The sequence below is a fragment of the Natrix helvetica genome (genome assembly GCF_964273705.1).
Source record: "Natrix helvetica genome assembly, chromosome: 5".
Taxonomy (NCBI): Eukaryota; Metazoa; Chordata; class Lepidosauria; order Squamata; family Natricidae; genus Natrix; species Natrix helvetica.
The window spans coordinates 151,587,712-151,603,079 of record NC_138551.1 but is presented as its reverse complement, the minus strand read 5'-3'; the positions used below and the strand labels follow the sequence as shown (position 1 = coordinate 151,603,079).

The 15,368-nt window shown below is 43.8% G+C and overlaps 1 protein-coding gene across 3 annotated transcripts in view; it reads right to left on the bottom strand.

The window, feature by feature from the left end:
• The window catches only part of ARHGEF16 (Rho guanine nucleotide exchange factor 16), a 32,232-nt gene that overhangs the window by 2,348 nt on the left and 14,516 nt on the right, over positions 1 to 15,368 (bottom strand). For all 3 annotated transcript variants that reach the window (XM_081954944.1, XM_081954945.1, XM_081954943.1), the window contains exons 6-15: positions 12,599 to 12,655; positions 11,975 to 12,135; positions 10,364 to 10,516; positions 9,682 to 9,811; positions 8,560 to 8,634; positions 7,044 to 7,136; positions 6,006 to 6,163; positions 5,196 to 5,369; positions 3,172 to 3,245; positions 1,625 to 1,726 (exon numbers count right to left, since the gene is read on the bottom strand). In XM_081954944.1, coding sequence (XP_081811070.1) covers positions 1,625 to 1,726; positions 3,172 to 3,245; positions 5,196 to 5,369; positions 6,006 to 6,163; positions 7,044 to 7,136; positions 8,560 to 8,634; positions 9,682 to 9,811; positions 10,364 to 10,516; positions 11,975 to 12,135; positions 12,599 to 12,655 — 1,177 coding nt within the window. The remainder of the gene's footprint in view (positions 1 to 1,624; positions 1,727 to 3,171; positions 3,246 to 5,195; positions 5,370 to 6,005; positions 6,164 to 7,043; positions 7,137 to 8,559; positions 8,635 to 9,681; positions 9,812 to 10,363; positions 10,517 to 11,974; positions 12,136 to 12,598; positions 12,656 to 15,368) is intronic.

Genomic DNA, 15,368 nt, shown 5'->3' with positions numbered 1-15,368 from the left:
GAGGTTTCGCTTCTCATCCCAAGAAGCTTCTTCAATTCCTTTCTTTTTCTTTGAAGAGGTTTCGCTTCTCATCTCAAGAAGCTTCTTCAATTCCTTTCTTTTTCTTTGAAGAGGTTTCGCTTCTCATCTCAAGAAGCTTCTTCAATTCCTTTCTTTTTCTTTGAAGAGGTTTCGCTTCTCATCCCAAGAAGCTTCTTCAATTCCTTTCTTTTTCTTTGAAGACGTTTCGCTTCTCATCCCAAGAAGCTTCTTCAATTCCTTTCTTTTTCTTTGAAGAGGTTTCGCTTCTCATCCCAAGAAGCTTCTTCAATTCCTTTCTTTTTCTTTGAAGAGGTTTTGCTTCTCATCCCAAGAAGCTTCTTCAATTCTTTTGTTTTTCTTTGAAGAGGTTTCGCTTCTCATCTCAAGAAGCTTCTTCAATTCTTTTGTTTTTCTTTGAAGAGGTTTCGCTTCTCATCCCAAGAAGCTTCTTCAATTCCTTTCTTTTTCTTTGAAGAGGTTTCGCTTCTCATCCCAAGAAGCTTCTTCAATTCCTTTCTTTTTCTTTGAAGAGGTTTCGCTTCTCATCCCAAGAAGCTTCTTCAATTCTTTTGTTTTTCTTTGAAGAGGTTTTGCTTCTCATCCCAAGAAGCTTCTTCAATTCTTTTGTTTTTCTTTGAAGAGGTTTTGCTTCTCATCCCAAGAAGCTTCTTCAATTCCTTTCTTTTTCTTTGAAGATGTTTCACTTCTCATCCCAAGAAGCTTCTTCAATTCTTTTGTTTTTCTTCGAAGAGGTTTCGCTTCTCATCTCAAGAAGCTTCTTCAATTCCTTTCTTTTTCTTTGAAGAGGTTTCGCTTCTCATCCCAAGAAGCTTCTTCAATTCCTTTCTTTTTCTTTGAAGAGGTTTTGCTTCTCATCTCAAGAAGCTTCTTCAATTCCTTTCTTTTTCTTTGAAGAGGTTTCGCTTCTCATCTCAAGAAGCTTCTTCAATTCCTTTCTTTTTCTTTGAAGAGGTTTCGCTTCTCATCCCAAGAAGCTTCTTCAATTCCTTTCTTTTTCTTTGAAGACGTTTCGCTTCTCATCCCAAGAAGCTTCTTCAATTCCTTTCTTTTTCTTTGAGCTCTGAGCTGAAGAAGCTTTTTGGATGAGAAGTGAAACGCCTTCAAAGAAAAACAAGAAAGTCCAGTTGCCTCTTTAAAAAAAAAAAAGCACCTTTGGGACCACCATGACCTGGATATGACTGAGAATCTCCAATTAATAGGTTAAAAAAACAACAAAACCTGAATTTTCGTTGAAGGATGTGACTCGGTGCAAGCCAGCCATTTAAATCCTGGTTTGGAGGAGGCGAAGGACGCGGCTACAATCCTCTGATCTAGCTTTTCCTCAACCTTGGCAAGTCTTAAGAAGTGTGGACTTCAATTCCCAGAATTCCTCAGCCAGCACGCTTGGTGGGAGTTGAAAGTCCAACCACGCTGGCTGGGGGATTCTGGGAGTTGATGCATCCAAGCCATCTTTTAAATGTGAATTTTAGAACAGGAAGACATCCGTGACCTGCCTTCATTGCGTTAACGGATATATAAATATTATTCTGTTTTTTTAAAAAAAGAATTAATTCATTATTGGGGTCTTCCTGAAGCCACTCACCCTCTTCCTGATTCAGGATAAGGACGACGTCGGACTGCTGGAGTGAAATCTCGTCCGACTGCAGAGTCCGATAGGCCCTGGTGATCTCTACCTGTTGGAGCGCTGGGGAAAAAAGGAGAGAACACACACTCGAGCGTTGCCTAACGCTAGACAATATAAGAGCGATTTTTTTAAAAAATTGTATGGCGAAGACTCTGAGAGCAAGAGCGGAATGACCATCAGATCATCAGTATTTCTTATACAGTATTATATTAACAGGCATCTATGCTAAAGAGCTAGACGTTCTACTCCCCCTCCCCACCTGAAAGGAACTCCGTTCCAACTGCCAGCTGCCTTATATGGGCATGGCCAGCACGCGTCTCATCCGGCCTGTGGGCTGGGAGTTTAGACATTCTACTCCCCCTCCCCACCTGAAAATAACTGTGTTCCAACTGCCAGCTGCCTTATATTAACTCTCAGATGCTAAGGAGCTAGACGGTCTACTCCTCCTCCCCACCTGAACTCTGTTCCAACTTCCAGCTGCCTTATATTAACACGCTCTGACGCTAAGGAGTTTGGACATTCTACTCCCCCTCCCCACCTGAAAGGAACTCTGTTCCAACTGCCACTTGCCTTGTAATAACACGCTCTAATGCTAATAATGCTAAGGAGTTACAGATTCTACATTAATTTTCATTCAAATGTATCTATCTCTATATTTCTATTTCTATATCTATATCTATCTCTCTTTCTATCATCTATCTATCTATCTATCTATCTATCTATCTATCTATCTATCTATCATCTATCATCTATCTATCCATCCATCCATCCATCCATCCATCATCTATAATTGCAATGAGTGACCAGCAGAAGGAGCACGGAGCCTATTTTTCTGCGATGGAGAAGACAAGAGGGCCTTCTCCGTCTCTCACACACACATTCCTCTATTTTAATCCTGAGAACAAAAGGTCAGGAACATTTTCTGAACATCCCAAAACAACACAATCCTTCTCACACTCCCGTTTCATCCCGCAGAGAACGGCTGGATCCCTGGGCCGGAAGCCTCTCTCGCACATGGGCCGATTTTTAAATATTTTTTTTGCAAACACGAAATTCTTCGGAGCCGCTTTCCAAATTCTTTGCCGACTTCTCACTTGGCCAGGCGTGGCTGGGCGAGCGACGGAGAGAGAGACCAAAACAGCTGCAAATGCACATCTGGAGCCCCAGAAGAATAAATCTCCTGCCCTTAAAAAGGATCTTAGCGTCCCCAGAGACGGGGGTGGGTGGGGTTGGGGAGTAGTGTTCCCCTCGGCCCCAAAATGACTGCAAATGTGCATTTTCGGCTCTTGGGAGTCTGCAAGCCACCATTGATGGTTTGTTTGGTCAGTTTCCCCCAAAGCTGTGGTTTTGACACAGTGCGAGGGGCGAGGCCAGAGGTAGGTTAAAAGCGCATAATTGCTCGGAATGCATGGATTAGGAGGAGCCAAATATCTGTATTTTATTTTGCAAATTGATCTTTTTTCTTTTCTTTTCGGCGGACTAAAATTTGGTTCGTTTTTTCTTACCTCCTTTTTCGGCTGTGCTGGTTTCTTTTTCTTCTCGGTGCATTAATGCGCTGATCCAACGGGCCCTGTCACTTCTGCACGGAGCAAAGAGTAGGTTTGTGAGCGGGGCCGAATAAAATTCAACCCTAAAACCTTGCATTTAATCATGCAATTTGGATCCAGATTCGTGGCGGAGGGAGAAATCTGGACATTGTCCCTCTCTTTCTCCTCCCCCCCCAATTCCCAATTCAGAATAACATCCACCTTTAAAGCGGTATCACAAATCGAGTTCGGATTTCAACTTCCTCCTCTGCTCTGGGATCTCTTAGTGGTCTCCTATCCATGTAGAAAACCAGGCTTAGCTTTCCAGAGTTCAGTCAAGGATGGGGCAGCTTGGAAAGACGAGGGCAGTCTCTCCGTTAAGGGGTCAAAACGAAAAGCCAAGCCAATCTCGGTTTAATGGGCTGCTCCAGGGCCCCAAATAAACCAGGTTTAAGATGGGAAGCACTGAAGGAAGGAAGGAAGGAAGGAAGGAAGGAAGGAAGGAAGGAAGGAAGGAAGGAAGGAAGGAAGGAAGGAAGGAAGGAAGGAAGGAAAGGTTTTCGGTTCTGTCTGGGCCATGGGTGACTCTGGCAGGGAGCTCAAGGGATTGATGGAACCTCCATATTCAAGAGAAGAGCAATTATGGAGGGTCTGTGACTTTTCCAAAGCCACAAATAACAGAATAACAGGGTTGGAAGGGACCTTAGAGGTCTTCTAGTCCAGCCCCTGCTCAAGCAGGAGAACCGATACCATTTTAGACTAACGGCTGTCCAATCTCTTCGTAAAAGCCTCCAGTGTTGAAGCATCCACAACTTCTGGAGGCAAGCTAATCAATCAATCAATCAATCAATCAATCATTGATTGAATGAATGCAAACAAATACAGAAATAATACAATTGGAGGGGACCTTGGAGGTCTTCTAGTCCAACCCCCTGCTCAAGCAGGAGACCCTAAACCATTTCAATCAATCAATCGATCAGAATAGAGCTGGAAGGGACCTTGGAGGTCTTCTAGTCCAACCCCCTGCTCAAGCAGGAGACCCTAAACCATTTCAATCAATCAATCGATCAGAATAGAGCTGGAAGGGACCTTGGAGGTCTTCTAGTCCAACCCCCTGCTCAAGCAGGAGACCCTGGGCCATTTCAATCAATCAATCAATCAATCAATCAATCAATCGATCAATCGATCAGAATAGAGCTGGAAGGGACCTTGGAGGTCTTCTAGTCCAACACTCTGCCATTCCATTGATAGTTGTTCTAACTGGGGGGGGGGGGGATAGGGTCCCCCAATTTCACAAGGCTGTCAAATGAGATTTTAAGGAGAGGCAGAAATTAAAGGGCCCAACGAGTGAAAAACTTAGCGTATTTTTCGGAGTATAAGACGCACCTTTTTTCCTCAAAAAAGAGGCTGAAAATCTGGGTGCATCTTATACACCGAATACAGCACTTGGATGCCAAAGAAACCACAGCTAAGGATGTGGGGCCCCCATCATCCTGGAGACTACAGGGCCCATATTTCATTCGCTATCAACAACGGTTCATGATGAGTTCGTTCCTAAGGAGAACGAGAATATTTCTCTCAGGACACAATAAGAATATATCTGCTGAATAAAAAAAACTCCGCTCTGGTGACAGGAAGGGCATCGGGCCACTAAACACACAGCTCCATTCAGTTGCTCGAATTCCACCCCACAGGGGATTACGGAGTCATTAAATGACGGGGGGAAAAATCTGTTCATGACGAGTAAGCCGTCTCAACTTCCCCTTTGAGTCCGTTTCCCAAGTGACCTGATTCGAACCCAAGGCCTCCATCTTGTTCTCGAAAGAGGATAATTGTTTCGGGCTCCCGACGGGACACCCCGTTATCTCTGCCATTGGAAAAAAGACACGTTCCCATTGGCAGTGCAAGAGAGGGGGGGAAAGAGGCCGTTTCGGCAAGCAGGCAGAGAACTGTTTCAGCCCCGGTCAGTTGCTGACTCTTTTCTCGCTCGGGAAAATACTCACCGCGATTCTGTAGCCAGGACGACTTCCTCTGGCTTGCCTTCGCCGTCCTTTCGCAAAGCGAGACGGAAGAGGTGTACGCCGCGTCCGAGGCCGGTGGGACTGTCCGGGGTGTCGATCTTCTCGACCGAGAGGTGCTCCAACATGGAGTAGGTCAGGACGGAGTAGCTCTCCTCGCTGACCCAGAAGAGGAAATTGTTTAAAAAGAAAATTTTTTTAAAGGGAAAAGTGTCCAATGACGGATGCGAGAAAAGGATTGCAAAGCTTTTCTTTCCAAGGGGAGAGGAGGGGATTCTGGGAGTTTCCCATGCGGGGCATTCTGGGAAATGAAGTCCACGCAGCGGTGAGTGGAGAAAGCTGAGTGAAGAACGATGTGCAAACAAACAGAATAATATTTACGCCATTTCGCATTTCAGCTCCCTCGAGGCCACAGACCACGCCAGGAGAAAACCATGGTTTATTTGCAACCACAAAGATTTATTGCAATGTTCTACCCGCCCCACTCCCCAAGGCTGAGGGCAGAAGGAGGCTTAAAGGCTTCCCACCTTAGCAACAAACCATCATCTGAAACCTAGGTTTGTTTTAAGAAAGCTGGCTTGTTTGAAACTGGGAGTTACTTAGTTGCCCGATTCCCAAATGCTGGCTTGATTCTGGTTTGTTTTTTTTTGCTCCCTCAAAGCTTTGATCAGCCAGGCCGAGAAGGGCTTAAAATAATCCTGGTTTAGAGATGGGAGGGGGGAGTTTTGTCGTTCACCACAATTTCTTTAAGTACATGAAAAATGCCAATAAAATCAAGGATTCCGTCGCGTTCACCTTTTTTTCTTGGTGATGATCAGGACGTCATTGAAGACAAAGAGGTAACAGATTCCTCGCCCGGATCCCTTCCGAAAGATCCCGCCGTCTTCGGTTGGAGGGATGGAGACCTCGCCCCTTTTCAACAGCCAACGGGACGTTGAGATCAATGGGAAGTTCTGAAAGAGGCAGAAAGTTGGTTTGGCTACGAGGTCAACCGGGAAACCCAGAAGTGGACACCGAAACTGTCCACAGGGACCATAAAACACAGAATCAGCTGGAAGGGGACCCTGGAGGTCTTCTAGTCCAACCCCTTGCTCAAGCAGGAGATCCTAGACCATTCCAATCAATCAATCAATCAATCAATCAATCAATCAATCAATGAGAACAGAACTGGAAGGGACCTTGGGGGTCTTCTAGTCCATTTCCCTGCTCAAGCAGGAGTCCCTAGACCATTCCAATCAATCAATCAACGGAATAGAGCTGGAAGGGACCTTGGGGGTCTTCTAGTCCAACTCCCTGCTCAAGCAGGAGATCCTAGACTATTCCAATCAATCAATCAATCAATCAATCAATCAATCGGAATAGAGCTGGAAGGGACCTTGGAGATCTTCTAGTCCAACCCCCTGCTCAAGCAGGAGACCCTACCCAATTCCAGACAAATGGCTGTCCAGTCCCTTCTTAAAAGCCTCCAATGATGGACCACCCACCACTTCTGGAGGCAAGGAGTTCCACTGGTTAATTGTTCTAACTGTCGGGAAATTTCTCCTCAGTTCTAAGTTGCTTCTCTCCTGGATTAGTTTCCACCCGTTGCTTCTTGTCCTGCCCGCAGGCGCTTTGGAGAGTAAGTGGGACCCTCTTCTTTGGGGCAGCCCCTCAAACATTGGAGGGATGCTCTCTGGCACCCCTTTGAGCCCTCCCCTACATTCGAACCCATTCCCTGCTCCCTCGTTGCTTCTTTTCGGTCTGTGAGCGAGATCTGGGAAGCGAGCCAAGCTTCAGGCACAGTAGTTCCCTTCTAAGGACCTCTTGGGAGGGAGGAGGGGGTGTGTGTCTCACCTTGACTTTGCCAAAATCCAGCTGCTTCTGCAAAGTGCACATCTGCTCGGTCCTTTCCATGGTGTGAGCTCCTTCGTTGCACTTCTTCACGAGCTTCAACGACAAACGAAAGCGCCGAAGGATGGATGGAAAGGAAGAACTTAAACCCCGGGCAAAAGGAGGCGCTTAAAAGGACCCAGAACCTCCGGGGGGAAAAAGGGGGCAGAGACCACTTCTCATCCAATCAGACGGAGCAACGGAAAGATGTGGGAAAGTCCTCGTCTTAGGACGGTTCATTTAGCGACCATTCCAATGTTAATGCGTGAATCGATGAATACAGGTAAGCCCTTCACTTACGACAATTTGTTCAGTGGCTGAAGTTACAAGGGCACCGAAAAAAGGGACTGAAAGGGACTGTGTTTCACACTTATGACCGTCGCATGATCCCGGGGAGTGGGGGTTTCACTCGTTTGCGACCTTCTGACCGGCAAAGTTGACAAGGAAGCCAGATCCTCTTAACAACCACGTGACTAATTTAAGAAGTGCAGTGTTTCGCTTAACAACCACGTGACTAATTGAAGAAGTGCAGTGTTTCGCTTAACAACCACGTGACTAATTGAAGAAGTGCAGTGTTTCGCTTAACAACCACGTGACTACTTTAAGAAGTGCAGTGTTTCGCTTAACAACCACGTGACTAATTGAAGAAGTGCAGTGTTTCGCTTAACAACCACGTGACTACTTGAAGAAGTGCAGTGTTTCGCTTAACAACCACGTGACTAATTGAAGAAGTGCAGTGTTTCGCTTAACAACCACGTGACTAATTGAAGAAGTGCAGTGTTTCGCTTAACAACCACGGGACTAATTTAAGAAGTGCAGTGTTTCGCTTAACAACCACGGGACTAATTGAAGAAGTGCAGTGTTTCGCTTAACAACCACGTGACTAATTTAAGAAGTGCAGTGTTTCGCTTAACAACCACGGGACTAATTTAAGAAGTGCAGTGTTTCGCTTAACAACCACGTGACTAATTTAAGAAGTGCAGTGTTTCGCTTAACAACCACGGGACTAATTTAAGAAGTGCAGTGTTTTGCTTAACAACCACGTGACTAATTGAAGAAGTGCAGTGTTTCGCTTAACAACCACGTGACTAATTGAAGAAGTGCAGTGTTTCACTTAACAACCACGTGACTAATTTAAGAAGTGCAGTGTTTCGCTTAACAACCACGTGACTAATTTAAGAAGTGCAGTGTTTCGCTTAACAACAGTGTCGAAGGAGGTTGGAATGGGGGGGGCGGGGCGGAGCTCCCTTCACAAGGGTCTCGCTTAGCGGGCTCGGCTGTGGTCGTAAGTCGAGGACTTCCTGTATTTTGAAGGCCGCATGGCTGAGAAAAATATATATAAGTATTCCCTTTTTGTTCCGCCTTCAAACGGGGCGGAGGAATGTCAAAAGGCACCCAAAATGACCATTTTCCCCCCCCTCCTCTCCCTTCTTCCCCCAAACCCAAATTCTGACTTTCCGGCAGATGTTGGGAAACGTACCTTGCTGATGGCCTTCAGAGCTCGGGTGGTCGCTCGGTACGCGGAGGAGTTCCCCGGGGTTTTTTGGCAAATGGTCTGAAAACGGATTTTTAAAAAAAAAAAAAAAAGGGGGGGGGTTCGTCCAATGTCCCCTCCCCATTTTACAGAGGTTCCCAATGCCGAGTTTTGTGGGTCCCGATGCGTTTCAGGACCCATCAGGCGGAGGGAGCCCCCCCCCAACCAGCCCAAATGTTTGCACACCCAAGAGACTCCCACGTTTGCGTCAATGCTTCACAGCTTTGACCCTGTAAGGTGTTTTTCCTGATATTTAGCCTGCCTTCCACTCTTCCTTCCCTTCACTTCCTCCCATCCCTTCCTCCCTGCTTTCCTTCCTTCCTTCTCATCTCTTCCTTCATTTCTGCTTTCTTTCCTGCCTTCCTTCCCATCCCTTCCCTTCCTTCTCTTCCCTTCCCTACCTCCTTCCCTTCCCTTCTTCCCTCCCTTCCTGCTTCCATTCCTTCCTTCCTATCTCTTCATTCATGCTTTCTTTCCTGCTCTTTCCTTCCTTCCTTCTTTTCCTCCCTTCTTTTCCCTTTCTTCCTTTTCTTCCTTCCTTTCCTTCCTTCTCTTCCCTTCCCTACCGACTTCCCTTCCCGTCGTCCCTCCCTTCCTGCTTCCATTCCTTCCTTCCTATCTCTTCATTCATGCTTTCTTTCCTGCTCTTTCCTTCCTTCCTTCCTTCTTTTCCTTCCCTGCCTTCCTTCCCTTCCAGCTTTCCTTCCTTCCCATCTCTTCCTTCCTTCCTTCCTGCTTTTTTTCCTGCTCTTTCCTGCCTTCCTTCCTTACCTCCTTCCCATCCATCCATTCCTTCCATTCCTCCCTTCTTTTCCCTTCCTTCCTTATCTTCCTTCTCTTCCCTTCCCTCCCTCCTTCCCGTCCCTCCCTCCCTCCCTTTCCTTCCTGCTTCCCTTCCCTCCCATCTCTTCCTTCATGCTTTCTTTCCTGCTCTTTCCTTCCTTCCTTCCTTCCCTTCCTTCTCATCTCTTCCTTCCTTCCTGCTTCTCTTCCTTCCTTTCCTTTTGTTGCTACTCTCCTTCCTTCCTTTCCTTTCCTAGGACTAGCGGCACAGCTCGTTTTACTCACATCCATGAGGAGGGGCAGGCGGGTCACCCTCTGCATGGGGAGGATGAGGAAGGAAATCAGGGGCAGCCCCCCACATTCCGGCTTCTGTTCAATCTGCTTTAGCGACTCCTTAAAGGCAGCGTTGGAAGCTCTAAAAACAGAATTGGAAGAAAGAGGGTTGGGTTCCCCCCCCCAACCAAAAAGCCATTTCAGGACCCCCCCCTCTGGAGAAGCCTTCTCCCACCACAGCACCCTCCTCTATTTTCAATCAATCAATCAGAATAGAGCTGGAAGGGACCTTGGAGGTCTTCTAGTCCAGCCCCCTGCTCAAGCAGGAGATCCTAGACCATTTCAATCCATCCATCCATCCATCCATCCATCCATCCATCCATCCATCCATCAGAATAGATTTGGAGGTCTTGGAGGTCTTCTAGTCCAACCCCCTGCTCAGGCAGGAGACCCTCAACCATTACAGACAAATGTCTGACTTTAAAGGAGTTTCACATCGTGTATGCCTTTTCCAGTTTTTCAACAACAACAACAACAAAGTTTCCAGGACCCAAAGTTTTAGCATTATTGAATAATTAAATTGCGCATCTTGATCTCTGCCCCAGAATGTGTCTTTCTCTCTTGCAAAATTGGGATTTGGAAAACGGGTATAACATTATACCCTCGCTTTTAAAGGGGTCTCAGCTCAACTCACAAGAGTTTTTGAAGGGTCCTTTGCTGGTAGACTTCGTTGGAGCAGTAGATGATGTAGGGGTTGAAGTTTCCGGAGGCGTGCACTTCCACCACGTCGCTGATGTCCGAAATCACCGCGTTCTCTTGGTGCCTCTTCTCCAAGTCCTCAAAAAACCTAGACAGACACCCAGCCACCCCCAGAAAAAAACATCTCGTGAGAAACTCACAACTCACAACCCTACAATGAAATTCCTAGCAGGAATATCGGGCACGTATCATCACATGTGGTGGAAGTGCCCAAAAGCAAAAGACAACAAATAATTGGGACGAAAATTCATACGTGGTTAGGGAAAAAAATGTTGGAACAGCATGCAGATTATAAGCCAGAACTATTTTTGTTAGGCATAATATTAGAAAAATACAACAAAGAGAATATATATTTGATACTGCATGTTTTGAGAGCAGTGTTTGCATAACACTGAAAAAACAAGAAAACACCTACAGAAGATGATATACCATATTTTTCGGCGTATAGGACGCTCCGAAGTATAAGACGCACCTAGATTTGGGGGAGGAAAACAAGAAAAAAAAATCTACCTCTGCCTCCCAGAAATTTGCCTCCTTGCAGCAAACAGCCAGTTTCAGTTTCAGCACAGCCTGATTAGCACAAGCCGCTGCTCAGCTGTTTCAGGCTGCAGGGATTGCCATTGCCTCTGCGTGCCTCATTTTCGGCCTCTGAATCCCTTTTATTCAGCCTCTGCACGGGACATTTTTGGCCTCCGCATGCCCCATTTTCCACCCGTTCCGGGCAACGGGGATCGGAATGATGCACTGAGGCCATAAACGGGATGTGCAGAAGCCAAAAATGCGATGTGGGGGGCGAAAATGTGACGTGCAGAGGGGACAATAGGCACTGGCAAATCCCTGCAGCCTGAAACAGCTGATGGTTGGGAGGCCGATCCAACCATCTGCTTGTGCTAATCAGGCAGTGCTGAAGTTGAAACAGGCTGTTTGCTGCAAGGAGGCAAATTGCTGGGAGGCAAAGGCAGATTTTCCCCCCCTTGTGCTAATCAGGCTGTGCTGAAACTGAAAATGAAACAGGCTGTTTGCTGTTTACTGCAAGGAGGCAAAATGCTGGGAGGCAGAGGCAGATTTCCCCCCCCCCCCTTGTGCTAATCAGACTGAAAATGAAACAGGCTGTTTGCTGCAAGGAGGCAAATTTGCTGGGAGGCAGAGGCAGATCCCCCCCCCCTTGTGCTAATCAGACTGAAAATGAAACAGGCTGTTTACTGCAAGGAGGCAGAGGCGAAAGGGTGGGGCCATCGGGGCTACATTCGGTGTATAAGACGCACCCAAATGTTCACCCTCTTTTAAGGGGGGGAAAAGTGTGTCTTATACTCTGAAAAATACAGTAATTTAAAAAAAATACTAGACTGTTCAGAAATGGTCAGACTAACACTGAAGATAAAAGAAAAGGAAGACACAGAATACTTTCAAACATGGGACTTGTTGGAATCCATAGTTGGACAAAGGAACTGGAAATAAGAATTTTAAAAAGCATTACGATGATCGCTCTACCAGGTCACTTCGGTTCCCACTCTTCCCCACCCCCACCCCGTCCTCTAAAACTGACCTCTTGCTGACCGCCAAGATGTCCCCCACGTTGGAGAAGAGGTGATGATGGTCCATCGGGGTCATGGTCTCCTTCAACCCGTCCGATTTCAGAAAATGCTCCACCAGGATGGTCAGGCTATGGAGGTAGGAGTACTCCGAGGTGATGATCTCAAAGATGGCCTGGGGGAAGATGGAGAGATGATGGAGAGGAGGGTGAAGGTGGGCAAATGATGGCTTGTTGGCTCTTCATTCAGGTTCATTGGGGAAGGAAGTCAGCTTGGAAAGCCTAGGTTACAACCAGTAATTGTGGTGGTCTTACAATGAAGCAATCATCGTTAAATTGGCTTAAGGAGAAGCTATGTTGGAACCCAACATTGCTCCTCAACCTTGGCAACTATAAGATGGGTGGACTTTAACTCCCGAAATTCCCCAGGCTGGTTCCCTATCTTTCTGTAGCTCTCCTAAATTTGGCCCTTGTGGGGCTCTCCTGGTGGCCACCAGATGCCCAAGGCCTTTTCCATCTCTTCTTTTGAACGTTGAGTTGGGTTGAAGATCATGAAAGGCCACATAAGATGCTTCGAGGTTCTCAAGAAGACCTCCTGTTTCCCAAGGAGATGGGTGCTCCATCCACACCTTCGCTCACCTCTTGCCTCTTACGTTCTTCTGGGGATATCCAGTCCAAGATGCCGTTTTCCAGGACCTGCAGAAAACAAATTCGAGAAATGTTCTCCTGATATCCTAATTCTTTGTTTGAAAAAGACCAAGAGAGAAAAAAGAGGTGAGGAGATGGGCTTTAAGAAAGACCATCCATGCTGGAGAGGTTCAGCCCAGTTCTTCTCCCATCAGGACCCACCAAGAAGCCTCCAAGAAGTTCTAGTAGAACTTTTAGAGGCCTTGAACTGCTCTGTTGGGCTTTGTGCTCTCCAGATGTGCACATTTCAATCCTCAGCTCTGGGGAGTTGAAGACTTCACATCTGGAAAGGTGACGCCCAGACCTTTGTAAGGGACGGGTTCAGGCGCTAGTCCATAACTGAAGTTTCTTGAAGCCTCCAGACAGGTTGGACCGTGTCTCCAAAGTGATTGGGATGGACACGGAACTCACGGCAACCCAAGACAACAACAGATAACCACGCAACACGCCCAAAGGATCCACCAACTTTAGGAGGTTGTGATCTGGTTGTATCCTCAGACCCCAAATCAGAGCTTCTGCACCAGAGACAAATTCCTTGAGTGTATAATCACACTTGGCCAAGTTAAGTTTTCGTATTGTGTATTGTACAGTGTATTTCATGTGTTTGTGTTGTATTATTGTATTGTAATCTAATTCTAATTTTAAATCTTTTAATTCTATTCTCTATTCTATTCTATTTTCCATTCTATTCTATATTATTCTATTTTCTACATTATTCTATTTTCTAATTTATTCTATTCTATTCTCTATTCTATTCTCTATTCTATTCTCTATTCCCTATTCTATTCTATTCGATTCTTTATTATTCTATTTTCTATATTATTCTATTTACTATATTATTCTATTTTCTAATTTATTCTAGTTTCTAATTTATTCTATTTTCTAATTTATTCTATTCTCTATTCTATTCTTTATTATTCTATTTTCTATATTATTCTTACTATATTACTCTATTTTCTGCATTATTCTTTTTTCTAATTTATTCTATTTTCTAATTTATTCTATTCTCTATTCTATTCTCTATTCTATTCTTTATTATTCTATTTTCTATATTATTCTTACTATATTACTCTATTTTCTGCATTATTCTTTTTTCTAATTTATTCTATTTTCTAATTTATTCTATTCTATTTTCTATTCTCCTATTCTCTTCTAATTCTATTTTCTTTATTATTCTATTTACAATATTATTCTATTTACTATATTATTCTATTTACTATATTATTCTATTCTCTAATTTATTCTATTCTCTATTCTATTCTTTATTATTCTATTTTCTATATTATTCTTACTATATTACTCTATTTTCTGCATTATTCTTTTTTCTAATTTATTCTATTTTCTAATTTATTCTATTCTATTTTCTATTCTCCTATTCTCTTCTAATTCTATTTTCTTTATTATTCTATTTACAATATTATTCTATTTACTATATTATTCTATTTACTATATTATTCTATTCTCTAATTTATTCTATTCTCTATTCTATTCTCTATTCTATTCTTTATTATTCTATTTTCTGTATTATTCTTACTATATTACTCTATTTTCTGTATTATTCTTTTTTCTAATTTATTCTATTTTCTAATTTATTCTATTCTATTTTCTATTCTCCTATTCTAATTCTATTTTCTTTATTATTCTATTTTATATATTATTCTATTTTCTAATTTATTCTATTTTATATATTATTCTATTTTATATATTATTCTTATATATTATTCTATTTTCTATTCTGTTCTATATTATTCTATTTTATTTATTATTCCATTTTCTAATTTATTCTATTCTATTCTATTTTATATTCCATTCTATATTATTATTATATTTTCTAACTTATTCTATTCTACTTTATATATTGTTCTATATTCAATTCCATTCCATTCCATTCCATTCCATTCTATTCTCTCTTCTCTTCCTCTTCTCTTCTGTTCTCTATGTTCTGCTTTCGTTGCAAATTATCTAAAACCAAACTGAAAGTAATATCCTTTGATTCCCTCTAAATATCTGTGTGTGTGTGTGTGTGTGTGTGTGTTGGAAGGAAAGTTTTGGCTTGTTTTATAAAAAAAAAAAGAGAGAGAGGAATATTTTATTCCATGAGAAACTAGACAAACGGAATGACAACCCATAAAGCAGGGAGTGGCCTCTGATGAGGCCTCCATCACCTGTGTCTAAATCAGAGGCAGTCACGTACCTGTGTGGGAGTGTGTGTGTGTGTGTGTGTTTAATTACACAGCCACACACATCCGGGAATTCCCAAGCTTTGGCTTTCTTATTGCGACACTGGGACAAAATGCAAACGTCGCATTTCCTGCTGGCTGATTCAGGCAGTGGGTCAATGGGCGAAGTCTCCTTGAGATGCCACCAGTTTTGGGGGTGGGGATGTTGTTGGTTGTGTGTGTGTGTGTGTGTTCCCTCTGCATTTCAGCTGCCCTTTGCAGCTTCACCGTCTCCAAAGATGGGCGGACGTTTGCCAAGTCGACATTTTAAAACATATCAAAGAACGGCGGCTGGAATTGGGTCTGCCTGAATTTCTCTAATTTAGAGGGTTTACAATTTGGTCACTTTCAAATTGAGAGAATGTGGAATTTGACAAATTTGGAATTTGGAGGGTTTAGAATTCAGTGAATTTAGATTTTTGAGAATTCGGAACGTTTAGAGAATTCAGAACTTAAAAGAATTTGGAATTTAGAGTTTACAGAAGTTGGCGTTTAGTGAATTT